General features: G+C 43.8%; 1 protein-coding gene across 2 annotated transcripts in view; it reads left to right on the plus strand.

Annotated features, from left to right (window-relative positions):
* Nucleotides 1-1,364: 1,364 nt before the first annotated feature.
* Nucleotides 1,365-24,094, plus strand: part of slc6a1l (solute carrier family 6 member 1, like) — a 31,619-nt gene continuing 8,889 nt past the window's right edge. Inside the window, exons 1-12 of one of the 2 annotated variants that reach the window (XM_031815354.1) lie at nucleotides 1,365-1,884; nucleotides 5,016-5,458; nucleotides 8,100-8,234; nucleotides 8,511-8,611; nucleotides 14,583-14,692; nucleotides 15,242-15,374; nucleotides 20,143-20,277; nucleotides 20,424-20,527; nucleotides 21,806-21,930; nucleotides 22,777-22,889; nucleotides 23,222-23,353; nucleotides 23,449-23,551. In XM_031815354.1, coding sequence (XP_031671214.1) covers nucleotides 5,221-5,458; nucleotides 8,100-8,234; nucleotides 8,511-8,611; nucleotides 14,583-14,692; nucleotides 15,242-15,374; nucleotides 20,143-20,277; nucleotides 20,424-20,527; nucleotides 21,806-21,930; nucleotides 22,777-22,889; nucleotides 23,222-23,353; nucleotides 23,449-23,551 — 1,429 coding nt within the window. In that variant the 5' untranslated portion in view covers nucleotides 1,365-1,884; nucleotides 5,016-5,220. Of the gene's footprint in view, nucleotides 1,885-5,015; nucleotides 5,459-8,099; nucleotides 8,235-8,510; nucleotides 8,612-9,466; nucleotides 9,500-14,582; nucleotides 14,693-15,241; nucleotides 15,375-20,142; nucleotides 20,278-20,423; nucleotides 20,528-21,805; nucleotides 21,931-22,776; nucleotides 22,890-23,221; nucleotides 23,354-23,448; nucleotides 23,552-24,094 lie in introns of those variants that run through there. The other variant, XM_031815355.1, reaches the window with a different exon arrangement.

A 24,094-nucleotide genomic window follows, 5' to 3' on the forward strand; every position in this document is an offset into this window, starting at 1 on the left:
ACCATTGATATAATAACCAGGAACAGGAGTTTTCCCTGAGGTTCACCAGGTTACGTGGTCAGGAAGAAATCCTGGCCCTACATATAACTGTAAAAAAACTCATAACTGCTACCAGTCCATGTGGTCACTTTCAGATGGAGGGAGAGAGTTCTGGACAAGCCTTGCTGAACAACACACTATGTATCTGGAAGACAGACTCAGCTCACACTGCAGAGAGAGTTCTGCTTAGTGAGTCTCTCTCCTCCACCCTGTCTCTCCATTTCCTCCTGGAAGAGTGTGAAGTAGATAAAGAAGGACAGGAGATACTCTCATCTTTCTCTATCTGTGGTGTTTCTATACTATATGAGAGCTGCCCTCTCTCTCTCTCTCTCTCTCTCTCTCTCTCTATCTTATCCTTTATTCTCTTGTATTAGTCTGCCTGTCTGTCTGTCCATCTTACCCTATTTTTTTCCACTTCTCTCTCTCACTTTCCCTCTCTGTTTTTCTCAATAATCAAAATCTTTGGATTCCCCCAGTGAGTGAAAGAGAGAGAGGAAGTAGGGTCTGGGCCTCCAGCGCTGGTTACGATGACCCATTTGGCAGCAGAGTGGGTCTACAGTATGTTCCAAATGACACTCTATTCCGTCTATAGTGCACTACTTTTGAGCCCTAGTCAATTCAACATCTATTCCACGTCAGTTCAGTGTAATTTCATTGAAATGATGTGGATACAACATTGATTCAACCAATGTGTGCCCAGTGGGAGGGTGCCATTTGGCAGCATTGCAGTCTCAGCAGAAGCTGGATTTGCCTGGCGACGCAGGCCCAGATCCAGCATTGAGATGGCAGACATATGCTGCTGGGACTGTTGTTTTCACCCAACTCCACACCTAGTCATACACACTATACTGCAGCCAGCTATAGTCTGCAAAGGAACAGCATTAGATGACTACTTCTTCTAAAGGTATGAATGGAATGACTTGTTCTCTCGAGGCCACACAGTATCATTTGAAGATACACTTCCTCCCAAAGTGTGCACTTGCTCACTTCCTTTCACTGATTCGAATGGAAATTCACCTATCCCTATCCAATGCTTTGTGGGAAGATACAGTATGTGGGAAGTAGTGAACAAGTGCACAGTTCAAGAGAAAGGAGATATTATAGGGATCACCCTCAGAGTCGTATGAGTTCACATTATGTTCTGTGCTCTTCATATTCCAGGCCTAGTGCCAGTAAGCAGTGGCTGTTTCATTTTCAAACTTCCAAATGTCTTTCACTGCTCGGATTAGGACCTCCTCTATAGGGAAATCCCATGGTAACGGCCCTGGCAAAAGCTGACTGACCCTCAAACACAAACACACATTTTCAAAGATACATGTTCGCACACTCTGGGAAACACACATATACCCACACACTGCAATACACACTGTGATACCACCACCCACTCATTAGCACTGCGACACACACACACACACACACTCTCCACCCCCACCCGCACTGCAACACACAATGCACGACACCCTACCGGAATCAGGCGATTGACTTCTCCCTCATGGCCTGGGGCCTCACCGGGCAGAATGATAATCCGATCACACAACAGGTCAACCTTTATTATCCGCCACTCAGCACCAGCCGAAGGAAGAGACACCACCAGCTAGAGAGAGGAAAAAGGGAGAGGGTGAAGAAGAAAGAGGGGGAAGCTATTCTTTAAACTTTCTTTCCAGCAGCGATGACATGATGACAGTTCCCTTGGGTGGGGCAGTGGATGAAAGCTTTTCATAGAGGGGATAGCTGGATCCTTTCTCCATTGGATGGTTTTACTCATTTTGCCTCGTGCTACAGGTGTAAAGGTATAAGGAAGGGACCCTGATCACCTGACAAGGGACATTAAGACTTCAGATAAAGGTATGCTGCAGATCCTTCTCCATCCTCCTTCTCCTCACAGAGCTCTGAGTTAAATCCAGGAAGTAGCTGCTGCTTCAGCTAATGGGGATCCTAATCAAATACTAAAACTACTAGTTAAGGTTGAATACTGTCAGATACAGATGCCTAGTAACGTATTTAAAGTAGTATGTACTGTATACCAGGATGAGTACTATACACTCTTAGAAAAAAGGTTTCCAAAAGGGTTTTCTTTGGCTCTCCCCGTAGGATAACCCTTTTTGGTTCCAGGTATAACTATTTTCGGTTCCATGTAGAACCCTCTGGGGAAAGGTTCTACATGGAACCCACAACATTTCTAGTTGGAACCAAAAGGGTTCTACCTGTAACCACCTTTTAGTTTCTAGATATAACATTTTTTTGTAACAGTGTAGTATAATATAAAACATACAATACCTAAACTTAACTTATGATACCCCAAAGTTGCCTCTGGCTGTGACAAAAATACAATTTATGGGCATATAGAGTTTTCAGACAGTATCCGAAGATCACTTTGGTAATGGGACACTGAAATGACAAATGACGAGACTATGAGATCATACGCTCCAAACAAATGGTGTTTTCATCACCTCTCTTTTATCTGTTTATTTTAGAGAACCATTCTTCTCCACAGCTCTTCTGGGATTTTGTTGGGTGTCTCCAATTCCTCCAAAACACTAGTTTAATTGCAGGTGAATCCTTCAATACGAAGCATTGTGCCAATAGCAGCCATACTTCTCTCTAAATGATTAGTAGCAAGGTTACACAAAATAAGTATCTTTGAAATGGTCATTTGAAAAAAAAAGGTTTTGGTCAACAGGGCAAATTGCCCATGAGAAAAAACTCCAAGATATGCCTAAATTGGTCAGGAGCTAAAAAGCAAAGAGTTTTACATTTGAATAGGGAACAGAAAGTAAAACATGGGAAAGGGAATGAAGACGATAAAACAAACAAATACTTTGGGCCATTTTCCAAGGATATTGCCATGAAAATAAATATGCACTTTTACCAAACTGAAGCACAGTTCCAATAAGAACCGTAGGTCCAAAGTTTTCATTTGAATAGATTTCCATTTGAGCCAAACAAACATAACTTATAGCTGAAGTTTAACATGCTCTGGGACGTTGGCGACTTGCTTGTTGTTTAAAGTATTGTTTAAACCTCCTGCTTTGGGCTGGACATGTCAACGTGTAGTTCATACCTGCATCATCTATGAATTACTGTTTTAGAAAATCCCTAGTTGGAAAACGAGTGTTTTTCTGGAAGATGTTCCGCAGCATTTACCCGACATATTCCCCCACGTGTGCCAGCCTCCTAGCAATTTGAGTTCTAGCCAATGAGCTTCAACCCATCGCCATTTGAGCTTTCAAGAAGCACACACAGCAGAGCAAGAGAGACAGCAATCACGTAGTTCGCATATCTACACATATGTGATGTAGTAAGCAATTAAATCCACTAAGAAAATATTTTTCTATCTTTGTAGACAGACTTACATATGTCACAAGCATTAAATACATAGTGCATTACCCATACAGACACACAGCACGTCACAAGCATTAAATACATAGTGCATTACACATACAGACACACAGCACGTCACAAGCATTAAATACATAGTGCATTACACATACAGACACACAGCACGTCACAAGCATTAAATACATAGTGCATTACCCATACAGACACACAGCACGTCACAAGCATTAAATACATAGTGCATTACCCATACAGACACACAGCACGTCACAAGCATTAAATACATAGTGCATTACACATACAGACACACAGCACGTCACAAGCATTAAATACATAGTGCATTACACATACAGACACACAGCACGTCACAAGCATTAAATACATAGTGCATTACACATACAGACACACAGCACGTCACAAGCATTAAATACATAGTGCATTACACATACAGACACACAGCACGTCACAAGCATTAAATACATAGTGCATTACACATACAGACACACAGCACGTCACAAGCATTAAATACATAGTGCATTACACATACAGACACACAGCACGTCACAAGCATTAAATACATAGTGCATTACACATACAGACACACAGCACGTCACAAGCATTAAATACATAGTGCATTACACATACAGACACACAGCACGTCACAAGCATTAAATACATAGTGCAGTACCCATACAGACACACAGCACATCACAAGCATTAAATACATAGTGCATTACACATACAGACACACAGCACATCACAAGCATTAAATACATAGTGCAGTACACATACAGACACACAGCACGTCACAAGCATTAAATACATAGTGCAGTACACATACAGACACACAGCACATCACAAGCATTAAATACATAGTGCAGTACCCATACAGACACACAGCACGTCACAAGCATTAAATACATAGTGCAGTACACATACAGACACACAGCACGTCACAAGCATTAAATACATAGTGCATTACACATACAGACACACAGCACGTCACAAGCATTAAATACATAGTGCAGTACACATACAGACACACAGCACGTCACAAGCATTAAATACATAGTGCAGTACACATACAGACACACAGCTGGTCACAAGCATTAAATACATAGTGCATTACCCATACAGACACACAGCACGTCACAAGCATTAAATACATAGTGCATTACACATACAGACACACAGCACGTCACAAGCATTAAATACATAGTGCAGTACACATACAGACACACAGCACGTCACAAGCATTAAATACATAGTGCAGTACACATACAGACACACAGCACGTCACAAGCATTAAATACATAGTGCATTACACATACAGACACAGCTGGTCACAAGCATTAAATACATAGTGCATTACCCATACACACATACGAGGGGGCATTAATGGCCAAACTCAATATCTTTGAATTGATTATGTCCCGATACTCAAACACATTAGTGTGTGTCGTCATTGAGGGTTCAGAGTTAGCATGAATACCACAACTCACAGTAACCTCTGTTCTATATCTATCTATCTATCTATCTATCTATCTATCTATCTATTTATCTATCAATTTATTTGTTTCTGTGTCATACATTTACCATAAATTTACGTGTCAATGAGATTAATCTCTGTTGCTTCACAGCTCCACCTCATCTTCAGTTTCTCCATCTCCCTGTGAAGTACACTGGTTAAGGACAAAAAGGACCAGACACACTAACCGAGGCTCAATTTGACCGTACATCATTTGACCACACATGGTGGACCGTGCATAGTGGACCGTATAGGATTGTGAGGACCGGGGGTTCAACTCGAGTGAACCGTGGTCCAGTGAACCGTGATCCCGCCCTATGGGGAAGACTGGTAAGAGCACAGTGGACCTCAACTCCCCGACAGAGGTCAAACAGGCAGTCCCATTCGAGGTCATGGAGATGGTGGCGCCCCCGGATGGCGAGGAGAAGGAGGAAGTACTCCCTGACAGGGGCTCCTGGAAGGGCAAGTTTGACTTCCTGTTGTCATGTGTGGGCTACGCCATCGGCCTGGGGAACGTCTGGAGGTTCCCTTACCTGTGCGGCAAGAATGGAGGAGGTAAGATAAAACTGTTCGGGGAGGGAGGCCATTTTGGGCCTGGAGAGCCAAAACGGCGTCTGGGAGAAGTCATTGTTACAGGCTTTGAAATAGTGAGATTTCAAGGGGTGCCTGAAGAGGCAGGAGGAAAACTACACATTTCAAAATATCATCAGTATAAAGCACAACCTATTACAATTCATGGGAGTGCACTGTTTGATAAACACATTGTACTAAAAATAATATTTGAAGAAACATGCTATTTAATATTGTGGGTGTCCAGTGTCTGCACTTGCTTTAATGTGAACTATGGGACTTGGGTAAAATGACATGAAAATGAACAGGCATTGTAAAAAAGGGAGCTTTCAATGAGTACATTTGGCTATCCGTCTTATTGTGTTTCATGCAACCTGAGTGAGAGAAAATCTAAACATGTCATTATTACCATGATGATTATTTAATGACCGACCTTGATTGTTATTGATGAGGCTATTGTTAATAATGAAATTGCCATTAGGAAACATCTATATTTCATCACAATGTACTGTACACTGCGCTAGTATGGGGCATCATCTTTATGGACTATTGAGGTCACTTTCTGTGTTAGTGAGCGAATAATTACAAATACATTTTTCATGAGGACTAGATACATAACATCAACAGTGTTAGTGTTCACAGAAACGTTCTTTTTTGTAAAAGTGACAGTGTTTTTCGAGGTAAAACATCCTTAAAGTGAAACGAATACCACCTTTCCATTAAGTTACATTCGTTTTTGAAATGAGCACCTTACCAGTATTGTACAATCAAATAAATCACAGAGTTGATATTTTCTATTTTTAACATTAATAACTTTGAGAAGTGAGCAAAGATTAGAGGCAAAACATTAGATACTTCTGACAGGTATTTAATCATTTACACATTATTTTTTGCATTTTACACTTGAGAGGAACTGATGTATTGCAGTGTTCCCCAAACTCAGTCCTCGGGACCCCAAGGGGGGCCCGTTTTGGTTTATGTACCAGTACTACACTGCTGATTCAAATAATCAACTAATCATCAAGCTTTAATGATTTGAATCAGCTGTGTAGTGCTAGGGCTAAAAACGAAACGTGCACGCTTGGGGTCCCGAGGACCGAGTTTGGGAAACACTGATGTAACATATTGATACAGTATTGCACAGTCCCCTTGTTTTCATGCATAGTTCATTCTATTGATTTCTGTAGACCTCATATATTTCACTAGTTCCACCATACATCAGGGCTCAGGTCTATATGTAAGCATCTGCGTATGTTACTGTCTGTGTCCTACATCCAACTTCTCATTTGGAGATCAATCAAGTGTTTTGAATTGAATTCAATATTTGATATCCATTTAAACCTTGCAGGAGTGTGCTTGTTTTGCACAGCAGCGTGTCCCTGTGTGGGGAGTTGACACTTGACATAGAATTTGTGAGTTGGGTTGTGTGCTCTGGATGATTTGTCAGACAAGTTTACCATCAGAACTGAATGGGTCATGTCATCCCACTGGGCACACAGTGGTTGACTCAGCATAGTTTCCACATCATTTCAATGAAATAACATTGAACCAACGTGGAATAGACGCTGAATACATAGGATAGACTGCTAGTTTGTTAATCACATGTGATGATGGCCAAATCACACACTTCTGAAATCACCTATTTGTAATGATGTGCGCTGAGAGTCAGGGAGCAAGTTCAGGGAGCGAGTGTTTTAATAAATAAACACACCATAATACTAAACACAAACAATGCACAGACATGAAACAGAAACATTGATGCCTGGGGAAGGAACCAAAGGGAGTGACATATATAGGGAAGGAACCAAAGGGAGTGACATATATAGGGAAAGTAATCAGGGAAGTGATGTAGTCCAGGTGAGACTGACGATGCGCAGGTGCGCGTAACGATGGTGAAAGGTGTGCGCCATAACGAGCAGCCTTGTGACCTAGAGGCCGGAGAGGGAACACACGTGAAACTATCCATAAATCCACTATCTAAAACTGATTGAATACTGGCCATTTAGTGTCTTAATCACATCCGAGTCTCAATCCTTCAACCTTCTCTCGAAGTGGGCACTTGCACAACCCTAAAAACTACAGGAGCCTGCTGAGGGGAGAACGTCTCATAATAATGGACGGAACAGAGCTAATGGAATGGAACCTGGAAACCATGGAAACCATGTGTTTGATGTATTTGATACCACTTCACTTATTCTGCTCCAGTCATTACCACAAGCCCGTTCTCCCCAATTAAGGTGCCATCAACCTTTAAAAAAGCTGTCTCCAGCACAGGAGGTTGGTGGCACCTTGATTGGGGAGGGCGGGCTTGTGGTAATAGCTGGAGTGGAATAGGTGGAATGGAATCAAATGCATCAAACAAATGGTGTTCTTTCGCACCTTCCTTGCCATTATTATGAGCCGTCCTCCCCTCAGCAGCCTCCTGTGGCTCCAGACAATGCTTACACCAATCCCATGCTTTTAAAATCCATGATAGTAAGTGTACAAGTGCACAAGTTAGAGAAGGATTGAGAAAGGGGATGCAGACCGTAAGTAAAAGTGTAAACACAGATGAAAGAGGATTCATTTGGTGTACATGTGAAACACACTTCCTGTTCTGTCACACTGTGCCCTGGTCCTGTGACAGGGGCTTTCCTGATCCCGTACTTTCTCACCCTGGTGTTTGCTGGTATACCTCTGTTCCTGTTGGAGACGTCACTGGGCCAGTTCACCTCGGTGGGGGGGCTGGGGGTGTGGACCAAACTAATGCCTATGATGAAAGGTAAGATATGTTGATAATCCCAAATCATATTGACAGATAGTCTAGGTAGGTGATTGATTGTTTGATTACATTAATTAGACAATTAAAGAATGCATATACATACAAATGCAACACATGAAAAATCTTTGAGAAGTCAAACTCATTGTAGTTCATATAAAAATCCAACAGAATAGATATACACATGTCCCAAAGACAAATAATACTTAGCTATAGCAGTTCCTAGTTAGTTAACTAATTGTTTATTAATACTGACCTCTATCTCTCCCTCCCCTACAGGCGTTGGTCTGGCCTCAGTGGTGCTCTCCTTCTGGCTCAACATCTACTACATTATCATCATCGCCTGGGCCCTCTACTACCTCTTCAACTCCTTCAGAGAGGTAGGTGACATCACCACACTACATTATCATCATCGCGTGGGCCCTCTACTACCTCTTCAATGCCTGGGCCCACTCCTTCAGAGAGGTAGGTGACATCACCACACTACATTATCACCATCGCCTGGGCCCTCTACTACCTCTTCAACTTCTTCAGAGAGGTAGGTGACATCACCACACTACATTTTCATCATCGCCTGGGCCCTCTACTACCTCTTCAACTCCTTCAGAGAGGTAGGTGACATCACCACACTACATTATCATCATCGCCTGGGCCCTCTACTACCTCTTCAACTCCTTCAGAGAGGTAGGTGACATCACCACACTACATTATCATCATCGCGTGGGCCCTCTACTACCTCTTCAACTCCTTCAGAGAGGTAGGTGACATCACCACACTAAATTATCATCATTGCCTGGGCCCTCTACTACCTCTTCAACTCCTTCAGAGAGGTAGGTGACATCCCCACACTACATTATCATCACCGCCTGGGCCCTCTACTACCTCTTCAACTCCTTCAGAGAGGTAGGTGACATCACCACACTAAATTATCATCATTGCCTGGGCCCTCTACTACCTCTTCAACTCCTTCAGAGAGGTAGGTGACATCACCACACTACATTATCATCATCGCGTGGGCCCTCTACTACCTCTTCAACTCCTTCAGAGAGGTAGGTGACATCACCACACTACATTATCATCATCGCCTGGGCCCTCTACTACCTCTTCAACTCCTTCAGAGAGGTAGGTGACATCACCACACTACATTATCATCATAGCCTGGGCCCTCTACTACCTCTTCAACTCCTTCAGAGAGGTAGGTGACATCACCACACTACATTATCACCATTGCCTGGGCCCTCTACTACCTCTTCAACTCCTTCAGAGAGGTAGGTGACATCACTACACTAGAAAGCAGTAGGCCAGTCAAATCAAATCAACATTTACTGGTCACATGCACACGGTACAGTGAAATGCTTGCTAACTCTCCTCAACAATGCAGGAAAACATCTGTCCCAGATCTGTTCCTGCTGTCTTGCCAACTTTATTTAAAAAAACAAATATTTCACCTTTATTTAACCAGGTAGGCCAGTTGAGAACAAGTTCTCATTTACAACTGCGACCTGGCCAAGATAAAGCAAAGCAGTGCGACAAAAACAACAACACAGAGTTGCACATAAACAAATGTACAGTCAATAACACAAAATAAAGAAAAATAGAAAAATCTATGTACAATGTGTGCAAATGTAGAAGAGTAGGGAGGTATGCAATGAATAGGCCATAGAGGCAAACATAATTACAATGTAGCATTAATACTGGAGTGATAGATGATGATGTGCAAGTAGAGATACTGGGGTGCAAAAGAGTAAGAGGGTAAGTAATAATATGGGGATGAGGTAGTTGGGTGCGCTATTTACAGATTGGCTGTGTACAGGTACAGCGATTTGTAAGCTGCGGCCAAAGGAGGTGTTGGCTTTGGGGATGACCAGTGAAATATACCTGCTGGAGCGCGTGCTACGGGTGGGTGTTGCTATGGTGACCAGTGAGATGAGATAAGGCGGGGCTTTACCTAGCATAGACTTATAGATGACCTGAAGCCAGTGGGTTTGGCAACGAATATATAGCAAGGACCAGCCAACGAGAGCATACAGGTCGCAGTGGTGGGTAGTATATGTGGCTTCAGTGACAAAACGAATGGCACTGTGATAGACTACATCCAATTTGCTGAGTAGAGTGTTGGAGGCTATTTTGTAAACGACATCGCCGAAGTCAAGGATCGGTAGGATAGTCAGGTTTACAAGGGTATGTTTGGCAGCATGAGGGAAGGAGGCTTTGTTGCGAAATAGGAAGCCGATTCTAGATTTAATTTTGGATTGGAGATGCTTAATGTGAGTCTGGAAGGAGAGTTTACAGTCTAACCAGACACCTAGGTATTTATAGTTGCCCACATATTCTAACTTCAACGGGCATTGACTCCTATGGTCATAGCCTGGTTCCATATCTGTTTGTGCCCTGTTGCCGACTCAGCAGAAAGCACAAACAAATCTGGAACCAGGCTATGGAATAAGCAGTCAATAAATTGAATAGTTTATTGTCCTTCAAGGAGTATATTCTTTGCCGTGACTTCATAGCTTAACTATGTGACCTGACCAGAAATCAGTGTGGGTTGAATACTTTATAGACTATAATTAACAAATGCTCTAAGAAATATGCAGGCCTTAGTCAGACTTAGTCAATAGAGTTACTGAGTAGTTCACTTAATAGTGTTCTCACACCTGTTCACTGTGGCTGTTCATTTTGTTCCACACAAAGACCTGAGACAGAGTTATTATATCTGTACAGACAGTCTCCATCACCACTCTTCTCACACCAGACAGGAGCACAAAGAGATGGGTCAGGGGTGTGCGGAGAGAGAGAGAGAGAGAGAGAGAGAGAGGCAGTTGGAGGTAGAGAGAGAAAGAGAGCTGGAGGTAGAAAGAGAGAGGGAGGGGGGAGAGGGAGGGAGACAGGAGAGAGAGAGAGAGGCACAATTAGACCCAACCAAATCATGAGAAAACAAAAAGATAATTACTTAACACATTGGAAAGAATTAACAAAAAAACAGAGCAAACTAGAATGCTATTTGGCCCTACACAGAGAGTACACAGTGGCAGAATACCTGACCACTGTGACTGACCCAAAATTAAGGAAAGCTTTGACTATGTACAGACTCAGTGAGCATAGCCTTGCTATTGAGAAAGGTCGCCGTAGGCAGACATGGCTCTCAAGAGAAGACAGGCTATGTGCTCACTGCCCACAAAATGAGGTGGAAACTGAGCTGCACTTCCTAACCTCCTGCCCAATGTATGACCATATTAGAGAGACATATTTCCCTCAGATTACACAGATCCACAAAGAATTCGAAAACAAATCCAATCCCATATCTACTGGGTGAAATTCCACAGTGTGCCATCACAGCAGCAAGATTTGTGACCTGTTGCCACGAGAAAAGGGCAACCAGTGAAGAACAAACACCATTGTAAATACAACCCATATTTATGCTTATTTATTTTATATTGTGTTTACTGTTAATTTTTGTTGTTTTTCACTTTATATATTCACTTTGTATGTTGTCTACCTCACTTGCTTTGGCAATGTTAACACATGTTTCCCATGCCAATAAAGCACTTGAATTGAATTGAATTTAAATTGAGAGGCAGTTGGAGGTAGAGAGAGAAAGAGAGATGGAGGTAGAAAGAGAGAGGGAGGGGGGATAGGGAGGAAGAGACAGGAGAGAGAGAGAGAGCTGGAGGTAGAAAGAGAGAGAGAGAGAGAGAGAGAGAGAGAGAGAGAGAGAGAGAGAGAGAGAGAGAGCTGGAGGTAGAAAGAGAGAGAGAGAGAGAGAGAGAGAGAGAGAGAGAGAGAGAGAGAGAGAGAGAGAGCTGGAGGTAGAAAGAGAGAGGGAGGGGGGAGACAGGAGGGAGGGGGAGAGGGAGGGAGACAGGAGAGAGAGAGAAGTCATCACTGAAATGAAGCAGACAATCTGAGACACTAAGAGCTTTCCACTCAGAAGTGGTGAATAAATACATATATGATGATGGTGATGACCTGCGAACAGGAAATCAAATAAAATGGTTCTAAGCACAGAGTGTACCTGAGACTCCATTATGGGTTATTTCATCTCGATTAAATGAGATGTCATTTGGTCCGTCAACGGGAGATTGGTGTTTTTAGTGGTTTGTAGTTTTTTACATATAGCTTACAGTAACATAAATGAATGAACATGCTATTATGTTCTTTGACCTTACCCAAGACCTTCATAAATATAACCAAAGGCTTGATTGAAGCAATAGTGCAGCAATTAGATACAAGGTGGAAAGACCTTTAGTTTCTACATGACAATGAAAACCCTGCATCCATTGACCTCAATTCAAATGACTCTATTTTCTTGTGAGGGAGCTTGTTGTGTGGAATGGTTCCTAGGGAGCTTGTTGTGTGGAATGGTTCCTAGGGAGCTTGTTGTGTGGAATGGTTCCTAGGGAGCTTGTTGTGTGGAATGGTTCCTAGGGAGCTTGTTGTGTGGAATGGTTCCTAGGGAGCTTGTTGTGTGGAATGGTTCCTAGGGAGCTTGTTGTGTGGAATGGTTCCTAGGGAGCTTGTTGTGTGGAATGGTTCCTAGGGAGCTTGTTGTGTGGAATGGTTCCTAGGGAGCTTGTTGTGTGGAATGGTTCCTAGGGAGCTTGTTGTGTGGAATGGTTCCTAGGGAGCTTGTTGTGTGGAATGGTTCCTAGGGAGCTTGTTGTGTGGAATGGTTCCTAGGGAGCTTGTTGTGTGGAATGGTTCCTAGGGAGCTTGTTGTGTGGAATGGTTCCTAGGGAGCTTGTTGTGTGGAATGGTTCCTAGGGAGCTTGTTGTGTGGAATGGTTCCTAGGGAGCTTGTTGTGTGGAATGGTTCCTAGGGAGCTTGTTGTGTGGAATGGTTCCTAGGGAGCTTGTTGTGTGGAATGGTTCCTAGGGAGCTTGTTGTGTGGAATGGTTCCTAGGGAGCTTGTTGTGTGGAATGGTTCCTAGGGAGCTTGTTGTGTGGAATGGTTCCTAGGGAGCTTGTTGTGTGGAATGGTTCCTAGGGAGCTTGTTGTGTGGAATGGTTCCTAGGGAGCTTGTTGTGTGGAATGGTTCCTAGGGAGCTTGTTGTGTGGAATGGTTCCTAGGGAGCTTGTTGTGTGGAATGGTTCCTAGGGAGCTTGTTGTGTGGAATGGTTCCTAGGGAGCTTGTTGTGTGGAATGGTTCCTAGGGAGCTTGTTGTGTGGAATGGTTCCTAGGGAGCTTGTTGTGTGGAATGGTTCCTAGGGAGCTTGTTGTGTGGAATGGTTCCTAGGGAGCTTGTTGTGTGGAATGGTTCCTAGGGAGCTTGTTGTGTGGAATGGTTCCTAGGGAGCTTGTTGTGTGGAATGGTTCCTAGGGAGCTTGTTGTGTGGAATGGTTCCTAGGGAGCTTGTTGTATGGAATGGTTCCTAGGGAGCTTGTTGTATGGAATGGTTCCTAGGGAGCTTGTTGTATGGAATGGTTCCTAGGGAGCTTGTTGTGTGGAATGGTTCCTAGGGAGCTTGTTGTGTGGAATGGTTCCTAGGGAGCTTGTTGTATGGAATGGTTCCTAGGGAGCTTGTTGTGTGGAATGGTTCCTAGGGAGCTTGTTGTGTGGAATGGTTCCTAGGGAGCTTGTTGTGTGGAATGGTTCCTAGGGAGCTTGTTGTGTGGAATGGTTCCTAGGGAGCTTGTTGTGTGGAATGGTTCCTAGGGAGCTTGTTGTGTGGAATGGTTCCTAGGGAGCTTGTTGTGTGGAATGGTTCCTAGGGAGCTTGTTGTGTGGAATGGTTCCTAGGGAGCTTGTTGTGTGGAATGGTTCCTAGGGAGCTTGTTGTGTGGAATGGTTCCTAGGGAGCTTGTTGTGTGGAATGGTTCCTAGGGAGCTTGTTGTGTGGAATGGTTCCTAGGGAGCTTGTTGTGTGGAATGGTTCCTAGGGAGCTTGTTGTGTGGAATGGTTCCTAGGGAGCTTGTTGTATGGAATGGTTCCTATGACAAACAAAAAGCACATACAAATAAATACAAGCAGGCAGTAGAGGACAGGACAAAGGTGACACGAGTTGCTCACTCCATCAAAACACATCATAGATTCCTACCATAATAGCCTCCTGTACCAGCCAGCTCTGAGCCTGGGGAGGAGGCTACTAGCATACATCATTGATTACTACCCTACTGTATGAGTTAAATAGCTCTCTGCTCTCCACTGTTCTCCATTATGCAATGGACAATGCTAATGCATGTTGGTGTTAAAGTTATGTCTGTCTGTCTGTCTTTCTGTTCCCACCCTCAACTCCTTGTTCTCGTCTCTCTTTGTCTTCCTCTTTGTCTCTTTGGATGATTTCTTTCTCCCCCTCTGTCTCTCCATCTCCATCTCTCTCCATCCATCTCTGTCTCTGTCTCTCTCTAGGATTTGCCGTGGGAGGGTTGTGATAACCCGTGGAACACAGAGAAGTGTTTCTCCAACTACAGTTTGACAGACACTACCAACCTCACCAGTGCCGTCACTGAGTTCTGGGAGTACGTCAAATCATTTATTTTAACACTTGAATTGTGGGGTTTCTGATGGTTTTTCATTTTACATCTAGCCTACATTAACATCAATTAATGAAAACGCTATTATGTTCTTTGAACAAAAACATTCATATACTAATGACCTTCATAAATATAACCAAAGGCTTGTTTTCCCGATACATACATGACATGTATTTATTAGACTGTTAGAATGTTGATGTCCAAAAGACACGTCATTGGCTGGAAGTGGGGTCCCTGGAGGCCAGGCATTTCTAGTGCTTCTATCATTTTTCACTGATTCATGTGAAAAGCATGGTGTCAAAGGTGGAAAATGTGTGTGTGTGCATATTAAACGTGGGTGTGGGTGACCTGAGAGTGTGCGTAACTGTTTGTTTGTGAGAATGTCCTGTCTGTCTGTATGGTGAAGTGATCATGTGTGTGTATAACATGTCTGAAAGTATGTATGCATGTGTCTGTGTGATCCAGGTGTGTGTGACTGCACTGATCGGTGTGTGTGTGACTGCACTGACCGTTATGTGTGTGTGTGTCTGCCAGGCGGAACATGCACCAGCTGTCCAGTGGTCTGGAGGAGCCTGGTGAAGTGCGCTGGCCCCTGGCTGGAACTCTGGCTCTGTCCTGGATCCTGGTCTACTTCTCTATCTGGAAAGGAGTGGAGTGGACAGGGAAGGTCAGCCCTGCTCTTATTATTACACTCTCTCTCTTTTTGCCTTCTCTCTTTCCTTTCATGTCTCTTCCTCTCTCTTTTTGCCTTCTCTCTTTCCTTTCATGTCTCTTCCTCTCTCTCTTTTTGCCTTCTCTCTTTCCTTTCATGTCTCTTCCTCTCTCTCTTTTTGCCTTCTCTCTTTCCTTTCATGTCTCTTCCTCTCTCTCTTTTTGCCTTCTCTCTTTCCTTTCATGTCTCTTCCTCTCTCTCTTTTTCTGTCTTGGTGCTTTCGTCTCGGTCTCTCTCTTTCTGTCTCCTTATGTCTGGGTGTCTCTCTCTCTCTGCCACTCCATGTGGCACATCTCCATCTCTCTCTCTCTCTCCCTCTGGCACATCTCTCTCACTCTCTCTCCCTCTGGCACATCTCTCTCTCTCTGGCACATCTTTCTCTCTCGCTCTCTCAATTCAATTCAATTCAATTCAAGGGCTTTATTGGCATGGGAAACATGTGTTAACATTGCCAAAGCAAGTGAGGTAGATAATATATAAAGTGAATATATAAAGTGAAATAAACAATACAAATTAACAGTAAACATTACACATACAGAAGTTTCGAAACAATAAAGACATTACAAATGTCATATTATGAATATATATACAGTGTTTTAACAATGTACAAATGGTAAAGGACACAAGATAAAATAAATAAGCATAAATATGGGTTGTATTTACAATGGTGTGTGTTCTTCACTGGTTGCCCTTTTCTCGTGGCAACAGGTCACAAATCTTGCTGCTGTGATGGATTTGTTTTCGAATTCTTTGTGGATCTGTGTAATCTGAGGGAAATATGTCTCTCTACTATGGTCATACATTGGGCAGGAGGTTAGGAAGTGCAGCTCAGTTTCCACCTCATTTTGTGGGCAGTGAACACATAGCCTGTCTTCTCTTGAGAGCCATGTCTGCCTACGGCGGCCTTTCTCAATAGCAAGGCTATGCTCACTGAGTCTGTACATAGTCAAAGCTTTCCTTAATTTTGGGTCAGTCACAGTGGTCAGGTATTCTGCCGCTGTGTACTCTCTGTGTAGGGCGAAATAGCATTCTAGTTTGCTCTGTTTTTTTGTTAATTCTTTCCAATGTGTCAAGTAATTATCTTTTTGTTTTCTCATGATTTGGTTGGGTCTAATTGTGCTGCTGTCACCTACAGAGAGATGAACCTGGAGAAGAGTCCCCTAAGCAAGCTGGTCCTGGGGCTCTGTTCACAAACACACCCTACAGAGCCCCAGGACCAGCTTGCTTAGGGGACTCTTCTCCAGGTTCATCTCTCTGTAGGTGATGGCTTTGTTGTGGAAGGTTTGGGAATCGCTTCCTTTTAAGTGGTTATAGAATTTAACGGCTCTTTTCTGGATTTTGATAATTAGTGGGACTACCAGCTCTCTGTAACCTAGAGGGCAACCAGTGGGTCCATCTCCTCTATACCAGGTTTCTTGCAGGATGACAATGTCTGTATTACCGATTTCTTTGGTGAAGTCTGGGTTTCTGCTCTTTAGGCCAAAGGCAGATGACCTCAGGCCATGGATATTCCAGGATGATATAGTGAAGGCTTTTTGTTCTATAGAGTGTCCAATATTGTTGGTTGTGGTTTGTCCTCAGGCCAGTAAGTGTGAGCAGAGCCTGCTGAGCATCTGGTACATGCCATTGGCTTGGGCGAGTGTGAGAGTGGAGGTTGGGACTGTTTTCCCGCTCACTACCTGGGCGTATAAGTGGCTTCCATGTTGAGGCCCTCTTTGCGGGGGTGGGGTGCATGGGGTGGGCAGGAGTGGCATAGGTCTGATCTGAGGGGCCTAAATGGGGTGTGGGCATGGTTGACGTGGGGGGGTGTTGATTGGTTGGGGTGGGGGTGTGGATGTGTCTGGGGGTGCTGTGGTCTGGATGTAATTCCTCTTGGCGTGGGTCCTCTATGTGTAGGTCCAGGGGGGGGGGGGTCCTGCAGGTCTGGGAGGGTGTCTCGCTGGTCTGGGTGGGGTGTCTATTGATCTGTTGCTCCTGTGTGAAGTGTTGGGGATACGTTTGAGAGCGATGTCCTTTAGAGTTCGGGCAAACGTGGCACTGCTGCCTTGTAGAGGTGGACCTGGTCATAGAGGCTGTTCAAGTCCAGGGTGGAGTGGTGGGCCAGGAAAACATTTGGTTTTGAGGCACAGTCACGAGAAATACTTGCGTTTACCCGCTGTATTGTGGCAGGGTGGAAGTCTTTTCGTGGTAGCAGGGCGGAGATAACCACTTGTGCGTTGGGGAAAGTAGAAGAAGCCTTTTCAATCACTCCCTTCAGTGCTGCGGCCACCCTTTCCTGCTGTGCTCTCAGGTCGTTTGTGCCTGTGTGTATTATTATGTGGCTAGGTGAGCCTAGTTGGTCCTCAGACAGAAGGTCTAGGGTACGCTGGGTGTTTGGACACCAGAGTTTAGACACACTGTGTTTGGGAAAAAAATGTTTTTCTTCTATATATTTCCCATTTGATAAGTAGTACAATCTGTGTCTTGTGTTTGTCCTCAGTGGGTGTGGGGGGGTTGTCAGAAGGGCTATCAGGGTGGCTGACAGGGGGGGTGCTCAGAGGGGGTGAGAGCCGCTGGGCTTGGGGTTCTTCATTTGTCTGTTCTGCTGCGATGTCGACTCTATGGTCAGGGTCTGGTGTGGACTGTTCTGCTGTGGTGTCGAGACTTTTGTCGGGTGCTGAGGTGGGCTGTTCTGCTGGCTTCTCTGTGGGGGTGGCCACCTCTCTACTGGGTTGTTCTCTGTCACACGCCGTCCCCCTAAACCTCTACTCCATCCCCCTCAATCTCTCCTCCACCAGCAGTCTGATCCTCTCCTCTAGTGCTCTGTTCTTCTCTTGATCCTGCTCTTTCTCCTGTTGAAGTTGTCTCACCACTGTCCAGAGTGCAGATATGTCTCTCTCCAACTCCAGCATTCCGGGTCTGGTTAAGGGGGTGTTGTTGTGCTGGACTGTTGTCTGGGTCTGTGCTGACTGAAGTGTAATCACCTGCTGTTCCAGCTCCACCTGCCTTACCTCCAGCTGGGTGAATTTGTCCTTCATTTCAATGAGGGAGTGGTAATCTGTGCTGGGAGGTTGACTCTCCCCTGGGGGCTGCTTGTCTGTGGGGTTACATAATGAAGAGGTCTGGTCTGACCCGCTCGGGGTGGGGGTATCTTTATCAAGGGAGAGCTTCTCCTGCTGGGCTAATTCTAATTCTTTAGGTGAAAGTCCAGCTGAAACTGTTTGGGGTTACCTTCTCTCTCTCTTGCAAAAGGTATTTAATGAAAAAACTCTCGTCACCTGTAAGACACATCAACCACAATACAATTGATATAATGTCTAAATCCATTTCAGCATCATCATATACAATAGTTAAATCCTGAAACATGCATCAGATCACAGCCTCCTCCATAACGGTAACCTGGCAAAAAAATACCTTAACAACTGTGTCGAGTTAGGGGGTGTTAAATTAACGCTCACTTTTTAAGAAAATAAATGTATGAGCAAGGAACACATCTTCGCATTCTGCTCCGAGGGTAATTGGAATTTAATGTGAACTGCACAAAGCAGAAAATTAACTCCCCCAAGGCCCTGGCCTTGATGGAATTTACCAATTAAACACAATCATTATTTGACAAACGTTCACAGATCTCTGTCAGGAGAGGAAGGCGAGCAGGAAGTAGAATGTTTCAGTCCCTAGTGGGGAATGTTTCAGTCTGCTCATGTACCATTGAGGCTGGAAGTTAACCTTCATCTGGGATTTTTAGTTAGTCAACTACCCACCTTTTCACTCCTCACCAATACACCATGTCTGTTATTCAGGTGGTCTATTTCTCTGTCTCCTATCTGTTATTCAGGTGGTCTATTTCTCTGTCTCCTATCTGTTATTCAGGTGGTCTATTTCTCTGTCTCCTATCTGTTATTCAGGTGGTCTATTTCTCTGTCTCCTATCTGTTATTCAGGTGGTCTATTTCTCTGTCTCCTATCTGTTATTCAGGTGGTCTATTTCTCTGTCTCCTATCTGTTATTCAGGTGGTCTATTTCTCTGTCTCCTATCTGTTATTCAGGTGGTCTATTTCTCTGTCTCCTATCTGTTATTCAGGTGGTCTATTTCTCTGTCCCCTATCTGTTATTCAGGTGGTCTATTTCTCTGTCTCCTATCTGTTATTCAGGTGGTCTATTTCTCTGTCTCCTATCTGTTATTCAGGTGGTCTATTTCTCTGTCTCCTATCTGTTATTCAGGTGGTCTATTTCTCTGTCTCCTATCTGTTATTCAGGTGGTCTATTTCTCTGTCCCCTATCTGTTATTCAGGTGGTCTATTTCTCTGTCTCCTATCTGTTATTCAGGTGGTCTATTTCTCTGTCCCCTATCTGTTATTCAGGTGGTCTATTTCTCTGTCTCCTATCTGTTATTCAGGTGGTCTATTTCTCTGTCCCCTATCTGTTATTCAGGTGGTCTATTTCTCTGTCTCCTATCTGTTATTCAGGTGGTCTATTTCTCTGTCTCCTATCTGTTATTCAGGTGGTCTATTTCTCTGTCTCCTATCTGTTATTCAGGTGGTCTATTTCTCTGTCCCTATCTGTTATTCAGGTGGTCTATTTCTCTGTCCCCTATCTGTTATTCAGGTGGTCTATTTCTCTGTCCCCTATCTGTTATTCAGGTGGTCTATTTCTCTGTCCCCTATCTGTTATTCAGGTGGTCTATTTCTCTGTCTCCTATCTGTTATTCAGGTGGTCTATTTCTCTGTCTCCTATCTGTTATTCAGGTGGTCTATTTCTCCGCCACGTACCCCTACTTCATGCTGTTCATCCTGTTTTTTCGTGGGGTCACTCTCCCCGGGGCCAAGGAGGGCATCCTTTTCTACATCACCCCCGACTTCAACAAACTCCTCAAGTCTGAGGTACGGTGGCCCCTAAGAGTCACACACTCACAGACCATATGCCTATGCACACACTGAAATGTCAACAGGAAAAATAAGATATGTTTAATGTCTTGAAAACTGTCCTTAAAAAATGTGTGTGTGTGTTTGTCTGACTACTCTCCCAGGTGTGGCTGGACGCTGCCACTCAGATCTTCTTCTCCTATGGACTGGGTCTGGGTTCGCTCATCGCCTTGGGAAGCTACAACTCCTTCAACAACGACGTGTACAGGTAAACAACCCCCACAGCCTCTCCTTTATGCCTTATGCCCCTGTTAGTGACCCACTGGTTTCAAACCTGGGTCTCATGTGTGCATCAAGAATGAGCTAAAGCCTGTGCATTTTCTCAGGGAGCTAACGCACATCTTCAGGTAAGGCTCATCAAACCACCTCTGTTACATGTTAAAAACCTAGATGATGGAACCCTTCTATTTGCTTTGATTCTATACTTCTGGGTTCCACTCCCTCTTTCCTCTATTTACTTTGATTCTATACTTCTGGGTTCCACTCCCTCTTTCCTCTATTTGCTTTGATTCTATACTTCTGGGTTCCACTCCCTCTTTCCTCTATTTACTTTGATTCTATACTTCTGGGTTCTAATCCCTCTTTCCTCTATTTACTTTGATTCTATACTTCTGGGTTCCACTCCCTCTTTCCTCTATTTACTTTGATTCTATACTTCTGGGTTCTAATCCCTCTTTCCTCTATTTACTTTGATTCTATACTTCTGGGTTCCACTCCCTCTTTCCTCTATTTGCTTTGATTCTATACTTCTGGGTTCCACTCCCTCTTTCCTCTATTTACTTTGATTCTATACTTCTGGGTTCTAATCCCTCTTTCCTCTATTTACTTTGATTCTATACTTCTGGGTTCCACTCCCTCTTTCCTCTATTTACTTTGATTCTATACTTCTGGGTTCTAATCCCTCTTTCCTCTATTTACTTTGATTCTATACTTCTGGGTTCTAATCCCTCTTTCCTCTATTTACTTTGATTCTATACTTCTGGGTTCCACTCCCTCTTTCCTCTATTTGCTTTGAATCTATACTTCTGGGTTCCACTCCCTCTTTCCTCTATTTGCTTTGAATCTATACTTCTGGGTTCCACTCCCTCTTTCCTCTATTTGCTTTGAATCTATACTTCTGGGTTCCACTCCCTCTTTCCTCTATTTACTTTGATTCTATACTTCTGGGTTCCACTCCCTCTTTCCTCTATTTGCTTTGATTCTATACTTCTGGGTTCCACTCCCTCTTTCCTCTATTTACTTTGATTCTATACTTCTGGGTTCCACTCCCTCTTTCCTCTATTTGCTTTGAATCTATACTTCTGGGTTCCACTCCTTCTTTCCTCTATTTGCTTTGATTCTATACTTCTGGGTTCTAATCCCTCTTTCTTCTATTTACTTTAATTTGTTCTGTCCTTTTCTTGTTCCTTTCTTCCGTGGTGTTCCATTATAGTGTCCTGTCTACTTACCAATACCAAGCATGGGTTGTGTTTTCTTCTCCTGTCAGGGACTCCCTCATCGTGTGCTGTATAAACTCCTTCACCAGCATGTTTGCGGGCTTCGTCATCTTCTCCATTGTGGGCTTCATGTCGTACATCACCAAGAAGCCTGTCCAGGAACTAGCTGCCTCCGGTACAGTGCAGTTAGCTCACCCTCCTGCAGCATTCACTGTTGCTGACGTCGAAGTCAGCTGTTCCTGATTAACACTACAGAGTCAAACCGAGCTGTACTGACCTGGTCTAAATATACATCCACTATAGTTTCTGAAACAGTGCTGGAAAGGACAATGTCTAAATAAAATATAGAGTATGTTCAGACTCTTTAGCTGGGGAGTCAAACTCATTCCATGGAGGACTAATGTCTGTGTGATTCTGGTTTTTCCTTTCAATTAAGACCTAGACAACCAAGGGAGTGGAGGTCATTACTAATTAGTGACATTAATTAATCAATTAAGTACAAGGGAGGAGGGAAAACCCGCAGACACTCAGCCCTCCGTGGAATGAGTTTGACACATTTACTATAGGTTCACTGGTTATCTTCTTCTTGATACAGTAAAAGTAATGAATTGATTAATGCCACTGATTGGCCACAGACTCCACTCAACTTGTGCCAGAGGGTCTGAATTAGTCCCTGATTAGAGGGGAAGAATTCAAATCAGCAGCACTTCTTCTGACATAAGATTAAAGGGGTAATAGTGCTCATAATCAACTCATCAATTGAAAAATGAAGCCAAGTAATGATTGGTTTCTTAGATACATGTAAGATACAATACATGAAGGAAGTAAAACCTATGCTTTTTATTCAACAGAAGAGATTTCATATGGCACAATTATTACCATGGTGTGCATTACTGTGTCCATTTGAGGTGTGCAGTGAAGTGTGATTATGCAATGTGGGCTGAGGCTCAATGATGTGGTTTGGTGTCTAACTCAAGGCCCAGATTTAGCTCACTGTGTTTGGTGTGGTGTCTAACTCAAGGCCCAGGCTTGGCGTTCTTGGCCTACCCCCAGGCTGTGACTCAGCTGCCCATGTCCTCCCTGTGGGCCATCCTGTTCTTCTCCATGCTGATGATGCTGGGGCTAGACAGCCAGGTGAGGATCCCACCTAGAGTCACCTGGCACCCAGATAACTAGGAAGGGAAGAGAGGTGTTAGTGGTGAGAACCAGACAGACAACAGACAAGCCAACGGTACAGTTCATTACAGCAGAACAAAGAGAATAACAGAACGGCAGGTAGATATGTTACAAGTGGCTTGTTGCTACTGAGTAGACATTACATAGAATTACCACTGTTATTTTCATTTTCAACAGAAGCGTCCAGGTGGCCCTGCAGAAGTTGGTAGCCTGTTAGTGTTCTCTGGTGCAAGACCTGAGTGAGCCAACGTGTGTGTGTGTGTGTGTTAACCTGTGTGCTCTGCCTGTAGTTCTGTACTGTGGAGGGCTTCGTCACAGCTCTGATGGATGAGTTCCCCATGGTGCTGAGGAAGAGGAAGAAGGTCTTTATCCTCGGCGTCTGTCTAATCTCCTTCCTCATCGGCTTCTCCAACATTACACAGGTAACAGAGTGTGTGTGTGTGTGTGTGTGTGTGTGTGTGTGTGTGTGTGTGTGTGTGTGTAGGCTTTTAACAACCCTCTATGGCTGCTTCCCCAGGGTGGTCTGTACGTCTTCAAGCTGTTTGATTACTACTCTGCCAGCGGGATGTGCCTCCTCTTCCTCGTCTTCTTCGAAACCGTCTCGATTTCCTGGTTCTATGGTAGGACACAGTAAGCTTCTGTACCTTTAGGAAAATATAGGATCTATCATTGTTGTTTTCTACAAGCATATACATCCTGTTTAAACATGTACAGTTAATACTAGTCTCTTTACATACACAAGGAAACCAGCAGGATCAACCATTATAAAATCACATAAAAGAAGTATGTAAAAGTACCCTAAACATGATGACAGACTGACCATGGAGAACACTAAACATGATGACAGACTGACCATGGAGAACACTAAACATGATGACAGACTGACCATGGAGAACACTAAACATGATGACAGACTGACCATGGAGAACACTAAACATGATGACAGACTGACCATGGAGAACACTAAACATGATGACAGACTGACCATGGAGAACACTAAACATGATGACAGACTGACCATGGAGAACACTAAACATGATGACAGACTGACCATGGAGAACACTAAACATGATGACAGACTGACCATGGAGAACACTAAACATGATGACAGACTGACCATGGAGAACACTAAACATGATGACAGACTAACCATAGAGAACACT

This window comes from Oncorhynchus kisutch, unplaced genomic scaffold, assembly GCF_002021735.2.
Source record: "Oncorhynchus kisutch isolate 150728-3 unplaced genomic scaffold, Okis_V2 Okis09a-Okis19a_hom, whole genome shotgun sequence".
Classification (NCBI taxonomy): Eukaryota; Metazoa; Chordata; class Actinopteri; order Salmoniformes; family Salmonidae; genus Oncorhynchus; species Oncorhynchus kisutch.